General features: G+C 59.8%; 1 protein-coding gene across 1 annotated transcript in view; it reads right to left on the bottom strand.

Annotated features, from left to right (window-relative positions):
• Positions 1-686: 686 nt before the first annotated feature.
• Positions 687-11,396, bottom strand: part of CROCC (ciliary rootlet coiled-coil, rootletin) — a 40,201-nt gene continuing 29,491 nt past the window's right edge. The window contains exons 32-38 of the mRNA XM_025203704.1: positions 10,128-10,343; positions 9,545-9,769; positions 9,026-9,175; positions 7,889-8,089; positions 6,651-6,782; positions 2,574-2,753; positions 687-2,362 (exon numbers count right to left, since the gene is read on the bottom strand). Coding sequence (XP_025059489.1) covers positions 2,276-2,362; positions 2,574-2,753; positions 6,651-6,782; positions 7,889-8,089; positions 9,026-9,175; positions 9,545-9,769; positions 10,128-10,343 — 1,191 coding nt within the window. The 3' untranslated portion in view covers positions 687-2,275. The remainder of the gene's footprint in view (positions 2,363-2,573; positions 2,754-6,650; positions 6,783-7,888; positions 8,090-9,025; positions 9,176-9,544; positions 9,770-10,127; positions 10,344-11,396) is intronic.

The raw sequence follows: 11,396 nt of genomic DNA, 5'->3' as shown, positions 1-11,396 counted from the left end.
CGTGTACGGAGAACGGCTCTTTTGTACAAAGTAAATGTTTTAAGAAAAAAATAAACTACCACTAAACAGGTCGTGGCTGCTCTGAGGGGTCCCGGGAGCCTGACGCTGTTCATTGAGTCCTGTATAACACCCCAATGATGCTGGCCTTGGTTGGGGCTGGGCCTGGGTTGTAGCCCGACCCTTTGGTTGCAGTGGGGCAGAAACCCCGCCACTGTCCTCTGCATTTTTATCCAACGACTAGTAAGTGCAGGGGGTGGTGGCTCAGCACTGGGTGTCACCTTCGCAGGGCTAAACCAGAGAAAGCTTATCCCACCCCTGCTTTTTCCTGGACTTAAACTCTAGCTGCACGGAGATGTGCAGTCGATGGAGCGCACTCCGTCTGCACACGCACGCGCATATCCCAGCCAGGCACAGAGCTGGGAAAACACCACTCAAGCCCACCCTTGCTGTCCCCACTGCCTCCAACCCTGGAAGCCATGTAGCTAGGTCGAATGAGCTTGCAACGCCAGCTCCACTGCGTGCAGTCTCGGTGGTAGCCCAGCACAGCTCCCCAGGGCCCTCCACTTACCGCGCACACACCGCCCCTAGGAGTGGCCGGCTGCTGAACTGGGGCATGGTTGTGCCCTGTGTCCACCCTCAGCGAGACACTGCAGGAGGGAAAAAAAATATCACACGCCAGCTCTGTTTTCCCCTGTTTTAATGCTACATTGGACCACGTGCAGCTCACGAAGACCGGTGGTTGGGGGGAGGTTGGGAGCTGGCTGGAAACAGCCTCTTTCACGTGCTAGATTGTGCTTAAATTCCTCTGGATAAAACCAGGTTGTACAAACCCCTGGGGAAGGTCTCTGAGAGAGGAGTCAGAGTTGTTACTGGTTGGTCTCTCCACTCCCTTCACTTGTAGAGAAACGAGTGAGTGCAATTTAGGGGACACGGGGATGCAAAGGGGCTTCTGAGCTGTTCCCACAGCACCAAGGAGGAAGGGAGCAAAGCCCCCGCCCCGCACACACACAGTCCAAATCTACCCAGAAGGCATCAATATAAAAATAGCTCTACAGGTTGGGATTAATGGTTACACAAAAGCCAAAAAAATAGGAATTTTGGTTAGAAAAAACTTGGTCACTTTAAAAAACAAGATGACGCAGACATAGAAAAAAGCCTCGTGCCGGCAACCAGGATTTAAACACCGCTGCTCAGTGGAGGATGCTTAGAGCAGCACCCCTGAGCTTTTTCAAGTCAGGGCCTCGGATGGGCCGTGCTGATCGCGGTTCTAGGAAGGAAGCGGTAAAAATGCAGCCTTACGCTTGGCTCGGGTTTTTAGTGTCAGGTGCTGCAGGGCAGAGAGACGTGGAGTCCACCTTGCCCGTGCACCAGTGCTGCTTGCTGGTCTGTTCAGGCAGTTGCGCCAAGGGCACGGACGCGAGCAGGGAGAGATGCTGGTTCTTCCTCCAAAAATGTTGCTGCCAGTGATGCAGAAGGAGAAACCTCCAGCTTCCTGCAAAAGCCCAGTCCTTTTTCTAGGGCTGGTATAACAACCTCCTTCAGGAAGGCATTGCTAGCCTTCAGTCCCTGGCATGAGCTGCAGAGCAAACCAGCCGCCGTTCACTGGTCAACATGATCAGCTTCGGAGCAAACCTCGTGGGTTAGCAAAATGCTGGGAGGATCTCAAAGGCCTGGCCCGAAGCAAGCTTCATAATGCCTCTCTGAGGTCAGCGAGGACGTGCCCCGTTTCAGGGCAGTAGAGTGAGGCACAAAAGGGAAAGGGACTTGCCCAGACTCGCGTGTATTGGCACCAAGAACCGAGTGCAGGAGCCCCCCAGCCCTGCTCTGGACAGACGCTCCATCGCCGCCAAATAGCGGTGGCTGCTTACGTAGCCCCAGCCCAGAGTGGTGACCATCACCCTCTAAGAGCATCTTTCCAACCACAGGTGACAACATGCAGGGCCTGACTCTCAGGTGCTGAGCGCCTGTAGCTCCCACCGACTGTCCTTCAAGTTGTGGGTGCTCAGCACGTCTGGAAATGGGACCCACAGTGAATCCTGTGACTGCAGATGAGTCCCAGCTTTCCTCATCGTGCTTCTGTACGAGACGCACGACAGAGAAGGCAAGTTAGCAATGTGAAAGGGTCCCTGCGACGGCTACAGCCCCTTGGTACCTGACCAGGGATCCGCTGGGACTGACCCCGTCCGTACCAACCAGCCTCCGTGCTGGCACCGCAGGAAGGGGCACAGCACCGACGTCTCCGGGGTCACGGTGCGGCTGGCCAGCGGGACAGAGCCTAGTTCCCGGGGAGGAGGGAGGAAGCCGGGTAGTGGGGCTGATAGCGCCGCAGCTCTTGCTGGAGCTGATCCTTCAGCGTGGAGATCTGTGAGAGAGGGGAACGGAGGGCGGTCAATGGGGGAGTCAGCTCGGACTCGGAGAGAGTCCCAGGAGGGTCAGCAGAGCCACACTGGGGGGGGATTTCTTGCAAACATCAAATGGGTATTTGCAAGTTCACTGCCCAGGGCAGAGCTCTGGCACCCAGCTCCCTGCACGGGGAAAGGTGTCAGACCCCAGGGGCCAGCACGGAGCCTCACCTGCTCCTCCAGGCCTTTCACGCGCTGCCTGTGGGCTCGCTCCCGGGCCTCCAGCGTGCGTTCGGCCTGGACCTGGGAGCCGCGCAGGCGCTCGATCTCCACCTGCAGCTCCTGGCGGTGGCGCGTGGCCGTCTCCATCAGACTCTGCGACTGGCTCTGCTCCATCTCAGCCAGCTGAGCCTGCGCAAGGGGCAGGAGGGTTAATAGCGCCCTGACTGCACATGCCCCGGGCTTCCCTTGCAGGGGGGTAGTCTTGGCCCCGCTGCTAACCCCCCCATGCAACCCCAAAAGGAAATGTTGGGGATCTCTACATGCCGAATTCTTCCAATTCCCCCCCCCCTCGCCATTAGATGGGTCACCCAGCGTGACCCTCTGGTCCTAAAAACGGATCCATCAAGACCCGCTCCACACACAGCGCACAAGCCACAGCTGCCACCATCATGGCATTACAAAGTGCTGAGTGCCGTAGTGTAGACAAGGCCCCGAGACCCCGCTGCTGCCACGCAGGTCACTGGCACCAGGCTTCTCCCCTCATGCTCTGCTCCTGTCCCTGCCTGCACACGGCTGGCAAACCCGCCCAGGGTCTCCAGAGAAAACAGCATGAACCGCGGTGGCCACCACCGCACCTGCACCCCGGCCCTGCTCCAGACACATGGTGATCTTGGCACATCCAACGCCTCAGCCTCATGGAAAGCCCCATCTGCTACTCTTTTACACTGGCATAAATGCTCAGTGTGCCCGTGCTGTGCAGATCAACGTGGAGCTGAGGCAGTGTCTCACTCCTGGCCCGACTGCAAGGCTGTGTCCAGCCCCTGCTGCGCCTACCTCAAGGTCTGCGATCTCAGGAGACAGCATTTCCCAGCCCAACACTGCTCTGCAACCTCTAGGTAATCTGGATGCCTCTCATGTGCTCCATGGTATATCGTACGCCCAGACCCCATCCCCGACAGGGCTGTTGGGACGAGCACCTCACTGTGTTCCTATAACACCCCTCTTCGGTCTGGGACAGACATTGCATAAACCGGTTTGACCCAAACCAGTTAAGTCTGATACTACTATTCAACCAGGTTTATCTCAAGCAGGTTTCAGCCACTTTCAAACTGGTTTATATGTGCCGAACGTCTGTTCTGTGATAGGTTTAAACCAGTTTCTGATCACTTAAACCAGTTTGTCTGTCCCTAGCCTTCGTAAGGACGGCGAGTGGGCCCAACATTCAAGCACCAGCCTGGAGCCAGGGAGCATATCCCTGGCTGTAAATTATACCAGTATAAAATGCTCCAGGGTAAGACAAACATGCACTATCCCAAGCCAGCTGCTTTTCATCTACCCCCTGATCTGTCCAATTTGGAGAGCCCTCCCAGGAGATACAACCCCCACTGGCACAACCCGGAGGGCTGTGGGAACGCAGAAGCACTCGTGCCGTGTCTAGCTGCGGTCCCCAGGGGACAATTTATATTCAAGTAACCCAGGCTTGGGTGGCAAAACCCAGACGTATTCTCCACCACTCCCAGCATGGGCGCGTGCAGCTCTGCAGAGAAGCCAAGTGGCTCTGCCCACCTCACTACATGGGAGAAACAAAGGAGGGAGGGGAAACTGAGGCACAGAGTGATACAGTGACGTGCCCCGTGTCACTTCAGAGCAGCCTCAGGCAGGGCAAATATGAACCCAGCTGGGAAATGCCAGACACTTGGTCCTGAAATACTGCACCCAAAGCAGGCTCCTTTGCTGTTGAACGTGAACCCCCGGGCCAAGGGAGCAGGCTACGAGGCGGTGGGGTTAGCAGCCTGCGTGTGCCAAGTAGAGCGGCCGTCACTAGCTGGGGGCCCTCGGGTCCTGGCTACCGCTGCGCTGGCCGGGCTGGGAGAGGGTTTTGGCTTTTACGGAGGTTCCCGGCCCGGCGAGAGGCCAGGCGCGAGGATCCAGAACAAAGCAGCATTCATCACGCCGGGTCCGGCTGCAGCCAGCCATGACATCATGGCATCTGCAGAGACGCTCATGTTAACAAGGGGAACAGACACGAGCGGAGCCGCGGCCAGCTGATAGCACCTAGCTTTGCTACATGGCCTTGGGAAGTCGCCTTGCCTCACCGTGCCTCAGTTTCCCATTCTGTTCTAGCCAAACTGGGCACGGGCTGGCTCTGACATACCTGCCCGGGGTCCTAATTTCAAGCCGGGTGCCATGCGAGTGATTTGCACGAGCATAACGACCCGTTGCCTCTGCTGGAGGTGGGTTCTCTAGGAGCGGGGCGGTGGTACGGCAGGGCTGGGCATCAGGATCTGGGATACAGGACTAGCTACAAGCATGGGGCAGGCTGCGCGACTCACCCAGGAGCACATTATGGTCCTTCTAATCACGCTTAGTTTCTCCTTCGAGGAACGGGGCGGCAATCGGAAGAGAGAAGGCAGTAAGCACACCAGCGAGCGACATTTTGCAGGCAACCAGCACAACGGGGCAGGAGGCAGGGCAGACAGGGGACTTAGCTGGGTACAGACGGGGCTAAGGACTAGGGGGGGTCTGCATGGAGGGGCTTATCCCAAAGCACCTGGAGTCTTGCCCTGACTGTGACGGGCTTTGGATCTGGCCCTAGATGGTGAGCAGGCGCCTGCCTTGCCCTGCAAAGCTGTTCGAGCACAGCCACGTGCTCCCACGTCCCGCTTGGTGCTGAGCCGCTGGCGGGCTGTGCTAGCTGAGGGCAGGGGCGGGCAGCAGGGATGCTGAGCTCCCGTGCCCCCGGCCAAGTGCCAGCGTGACATGGGGGATGGGAGCACGTGGCCAGGGAGGCCGAGGCACCAGCAGGCTGAGCACAAGCAAGGGGTAACATCTCAAAAGGCACCTAGGTGACTTAGGAACCAAAGTCCCCTCCATTTCCAGTGGAGCTCAGGCTCCTACATCACTGAGATGCCAGGGAGAAGAGGCAGGTGGGTGAGGACAAAGGTCAAAGCACCTACTCCAAGGAAGGCTGCAGGCAAAGAGGAGGGGAGCAGGGCACGAGCCAGGTCTACAGGGCACAAGCATGCCAGCTACCCAAATGGCAGAGGAGGGGAAGGACAGCAGGAGCTCGGAGAGGACCCCGCGGGTCAGCAGGGAGACCCTGCCCAGAGGCCGAGCAGACACTGGGTTTCCAGGTGATGGGAGCACCAGGAAGCCGCGTGCCGAGGCATGTCAGGAGGGCAGCACGGCCCCCAACGTCCCGCAGCCTGTGGAGCCCCCGAGCCCCATCCCCGAGTGCAAACAGCAGCAGGGACGACGACCGCGGTGCCTGTTCAGGGACAGAGGTCATAGGGGCTGCCCCTTCACACTGTCTACCTGCAATCTCTCCAAGCCCCTATAGCCAGGAGAGAGCCTCACGTCTCTGACTCCTTGGCTCCGGGACTGTGCAGGAGAGCAGGGACGAGGCTTGGCATCAGGACTGCACTGGCTGTGGCAAGGGAGGGGGGACGGGAGCTGTGTTACTTGCCTTTCCTAGCAATGACATGCACTCAGTTTACCTCCAGGTAGATCGCACCCGACCTGTCCAAGATCCACTCCTTCCTGGCCTGTTTCTCCCCTCTCCCCTTCCACCCTCACCCACCGCTTCCCTCCTCTCCTAGCAGCTTTTTGTTCAGGATCAGGAACACGTGTCCTGCTCAAGACCAGGGTGAAGGGAAAGGCATGGCCTGCCCTGCACAAAGGTCCTGCCAGCTAGGGGTGTTTGAAACACGACTGAGTTCATCCTAACAGCAAACACAGTGAATGATGAAAGCTCGGGGCAGAGCCATGGGGCAATCCTGCCCCTGCGGGTGCCTGGCAAGCAGAACTGTGCCCAGGTCTCCAGAAGAAATGGAGGAACATAGGGCAAGACCTGTGGGCATCAAGTCCAGTCCCCTGGTGCATAACCCCGTTCATAAGCTAATCGTGGTCCTTTGGCAGGGTTTTTGCCCCACCACGCCACCTGCCCTGGATGTGTTACAGGCACATTGCTCCCGTGGCTACAGGAGCTGGTACATCAGCCTAAAGGACCCTCACAGGTTGACCAGTCCTGGTCCTGGACTCCTCCTGCCCAATACATTAGGTGGGTGGGGGGGTCTCACAGCTCACCTCCAGCAGCTGGATCTGCCGCTGGGCATCCGCCAGCTCCTGCTCCACCGTGGTGAGCGAGCGGTCCAGTCGACCCTTCTCTGCCGACAGCCGCAACGAGTCTTCACGAGTCTTCAGCTTCTCGCGCTCCACCTGCCGGCCCAGCAAGCGCAGGGGGACGGAGGGGTCAGGGCTAGCAGAGATGGCCACGGCCAGCTACGCCGAGTGCCAAGATCAAGCCCAGTCAACAGTCTCCATCTAACCCTTCTCCCTCTTGGGCGTGTGGATGCAGGACTATTATTTAAGCTTTGTTCATTGACCAGGCTGACAACTAATTGCCCATTATTTCTTTGCATCGTGAACCAGGGTCTCCAGTCAAGACAGGAGACAAGAAAGGTGAACCAAAATGAGCCAAGGTCCATGTCAACACTGAGTTGTGCATGCAAACCAGAGTGGCATGGAGCACATGCCCCTGGGCTGGCACGTCTGCCGTCACCATTTGAGGATGGCAGGGATTTAGGCAAGATAGACACAGACAGACTGTGGCCTGGGGTAAGAGGGGGAGAACTGCAGGATTTCGACTCTGGGGAGGTGAGAGGAGACCGCACACCCTGGGCAGGTGCGGGTCGCTGCTGGAAGGATCCCAGAACATGCCGCAGAGGAGCAATCATGCAGCCAAGGAGCTCGGGCTTGCCTCTGACTCTCTCTGGGCTGGGTTTGCCAACTCCCCGTGGAAGCCGGGGCCAGGCTCAGTTGGGATGAAGCAGGGATTGCTGCTGGGGCTTTGTCCCTCGGTACACTGATGGGGACCTGACTGCGTGTCCAGCCTCCTGCGGTCAGCCTAATCCCAATTGATACCAGTTTCTACTGAGGCCCTGGGCCAGACTGCACCTCAAAGCAAATGCACAAATGCAGCTGACTCCACGGAGGGGATTTTGCCCAACTCTGCTGTCGTATGATGCCCAGGTTACCATTTGGACTCCCATAGCTGATGGCTCATCAGCTCAGCAAAGGGCCCTGTAGTCCCTACTCTTGGGAGACTACTGCAGCCAACCACACCAGCCACAGGATCCAGCTGCTCATGGCCCCATAATGTGCCCTGGATCAAGCAGGACCCTCACTAGCAGGGAAGACAGCACTGAGCTAGTGAATGCCCACAGCCATCTCCCCTCTACTAACCCAGAGGCACTGGTTAGGAGAGACTGGGGCCATTCGGAGGGTGCTGGGGGTCCGTTCAAGTATGGGAAGCTCCAGCTCACCTTGTCCAGGGTCTTCTTCAGGGCGGTCTTGTCCTTCTCCAGGCGCAGGGAGGAGCGCTCGGCCTCCCGCTTCTCGCTCTCCAGCTGGGCCAGTGCCCGCTGCAAGCTGCCCAGCCTCTCCTGCAGCAGGTGCTTGTCCTCCTGCAGCTTCTGCTGGCCCCGCAAGGCCAAGCTCTCACCCTCCTGGCGCTGGCGCAGCAGCTGGGTGGGGGGCAAGGGAGCAGAGGGGTGGAGATGAGCTAGGAACCCCTTGCAGGGATGCATTGAACCAGGGCAGCGACAGCGGCAGGATGCATTGCACTAGGGCTGGACACCCCAGGGCCAGCCCCTCACTGGGAATTAAGTGAAGGCAATAGGACTGATGGCTGAGGGGTGTTGCTCGGCTCCTCTCCAGAGGCATGCATTCCCTTCCAGCCGGCCACGAGCCCAAAACGCTCTCCAGCAAGGGCTTGGAGCTGGGCTGCCTGGCAGGAAGGCCCCAAATGAGTATGACCTTAGCTGCTTCTCCAAGACCAAGGTATAATCGGCTTAAATCCAAAGAGACCCTTCCACTCAACACCGGCAGCCTCTCCTGTGCCCCTGCTTGGCCCAGAGCAGGAGGGAGCAACAAGACCTTTTGCAAGGGGGTGCTGGAGTCGGCGCTCGACCCCGTCAGCTGGTTCGTTCGGAGGTTGAGGAGCTCCCGAGCTAGTTGGTGGAGGAGACCAGCTCCGCAAAAGAGAGGACCAACACGCCAGTGGACTTCCCCGTGAGCACCTGTAAGTTGTGCTACCGTACGGGCATTGCTAGCCATACCCGAGTGTGGGTCTCAGCCTCCATGCTGCTGGGCACAAGCCACGGCCATGTGCTTTTTGCCACAACCTCCCTGGGTCAACAGCACATCCTCTGGGGCTCCGGGGATGGATGGTGAACTGCGACCCAGACCCCATGCTCACGTCTGGTCCCAGCATCCACCCTCCAGAGGAATGGGGTGCGTGGGAGCCCAAAGGTGCCCCGGTGAGCAGCCCCACCGCGGCAGATGCCCTGTGTTGCTGGAGCAGGCTCCCCCAGGCCTCCCCGCAGCAGCAGACTGGCTCGGGGACCACCCCGGGCTCGAATGGCTGCTCTGAGCCACCCCAGCCCGTGCAGCCTGCTCACCTCCTGCTGCTGCCGCACCTGACCTTCCAGCTCCTCCTTCTGCAGCTCCAGCTCGGCCTGCTCGGTCTTCAGACCCTGGATGCGGTCGGCCAGCGTGCCGTTCTGCTTCTTGGCTTCGGAGACCGCCTGGCGAGCAGCGTCCAGCCGCTCCTAGGGCACGAGATGAGAGGCTGAGTCCCGAGGGGCACAGAGGGGCACCTCCGTAGAACGAACCCAGGGGCAGCAGGGAGACGCCAACCTCTGGCAGAAGAGACAAGGGCGAGAGGCCCCTGTGCCTACATCTCTTTTAGGGGCAGATGGCATGGTCTAAAGCCCAGAGCAAAGCAAGAAGTGTCCTCCACAGCTCCGCCCAGTCCTGTCCAGCCAGTTCAGCTCTTTCTGACCATCCCAGTCCAGACTGGGGGCATCCCAGGCACCCTCACCCAGCACCTCTGCCAGGGCCACCTGAGTCCTGGCCGTGAAACCCCTGCTGCATGAGCCTAGAGGAGACCCCCCCCTTCCCACATGCCCTGCTCCCACCTGGAGCACTCGACGGTCGTGCTCGCTGGCGGTCAGCGCCTTCTGCAGCTGCAACACCTTCTCCTCGGCCGAGTCCGCGCCGGCGCTGCTCTCGGTCAAAGCGGCCGACAGGCTCTGCACCTTGTCCTTCAGGGAGCTCTCGCTCTCCTCAGCCTTCCCCAGCACCAGGGTCAGTCGGTCCACAGACATCTGCAGGGCGCTGGCCTTCATCTCGCTGTCAGTCACCTGCGGTGGGGTCAGCGCTGTCCTTTAGTAAGCCAGAGCCCAGGCCTGGTCCCTCTCCGATGTCCCCGAGTGGAGCCCTGTCCTCGCTGGCCCGGTTGGGGGGCACCTGCGTGGTGATCCCAGCTACACAGCCGTGCATCTCCCCCGTCCAGCTGGGCAAAGCCCTGCTCTAATAGCAGCAGTGGGGTCAGTTCAGCTGCCACGGAGAAGGCCCACCATGGTCCGGCCGTGCTAGGGGCCACAGGCACATTGCAACCTGCCCTGGCACTCCCCAGCCCCCTTCCACACCAAGCCCTGCTAGCTCAGCAGGGCCGAGGCTGCCCCTGGGAAAGGCCCAGCCGGGCGCTGGCGGCACTACCTGTCTCTGCAGCATGTCGCCGCGATCCTGCAGCACCTGGATCTCCATCTCGCGGTCGCTCAGCACCAGCTTCATCCTCTGCAGCTCCCCATCCAGCGAGCGCCGCAGCAGCTCCACCTTGGTGCAGCGGCTCTCGGCTGCATCCAGGATCTCCTTGAGGCGCCGCTTGTCAGCCTCCAGCTTGGCCTCGTTGGCCTTCATCTTGGTGATCTTCTCCTGGGGGAGAGTGGGGGTGAGAATCCTCATCCTCCTCTGTCCCTGGGTAGCTCTTGCTCCCAAACCGGCCTTGGGTGAGGCTCGCGGGAGATGACGACAGTACCCCAGCGCACAGCTACGACGCCCCCGGTGCTCCTGCCCTGTGCCCCCGTTCCAGTCTGCGACCCCCCTGCATTTCTACCCTGCTCTGCGACCCCCCAGCCAGCTGAGCCAATGCTTCTTCCGCCTGGCCTGCAGCCTCCCACCCCCTCTGACAATGAACCTCAGCCCCAAATGCTGCCAAAGCAAGACAGCAGCCCTGCTCTCTCCTCTGCAGCGTGGAAACAGAGATGGGGAATCGCCAGGGCTGACAAAGCCGGCACTGGAGGTGGGATGCATCCTCCAAGCTCGGTCACCCGTGGTACAAGCCCTGCTGGATCCCGTCCCACCATCAAGGGCTGTGTCCCTCCCTGCTTCCCATGCATCCGTCTCAGGCACAAAGGAGGCTGGCTGCAAGGCAGTAAGGACTTGAACGCAGATCCGGTGCCACACAGGATGCTGCAGGTACCAGCAGGGCCGGCTTGCCTTGGCAGTCGCTCAGTGCTTGGCTAGAGGCCTGGGTGGCCAGCAGCAGTATTATGAAGCTAAATGAAACAGGGCAGGGTCACCCCTCTGCTACAGCTGGAGGGAGGAGAGAGACCCTGGTGCAGCCTGGAGCCGAGGGGGCAGAGAGGGTCACCTCCGGGCGCTGTGGGAATTGGAAACAAGCGGCGAGGCCTCAGCACCGAGACAGAGCCCCACGAGACACAGTGTCCCGGGGAGTCAAAGGGCTGGTGAGCGAGAGAGGAGCTGAGAGAGGTTCACTTTCACAGTGTGGCCACCTTTGTGGCGTGGCAGAGAGGCAGCCTGCAAAGACCACGGGTTTGCAAGATGCCCGAGGTGCTGGGAACTGTAGTTTCCCAAGGCCTCACATCCCCGCCAGAGAGGAGGGGGATTGCAATCAGTCCTGTTTTCTATGCATGGCTTTCAGATGCCTGACCAGCACCTCGTCCGTGTGCGGTCCAGGCTTGAGGC

Source organism: Alligator sinensis, unplaced genomic scaffold, assembly GCF_000455745.1.
Source record: "Alligator sinensis unplaced genomic scaffold, ASM45574v1 scaffold512_1, whole genome shotgun sequence".
NCBI lineage: Eukaryota > Metazoa > Chordata > Crocodylia > Alligatoridae > Alligator > Alligator sinensis.
The sequence above is the reverse complement of the archived record's forward strand: the minus strand, read 5'-3'. Positions and strand labels throughout refer to the sequence as shown.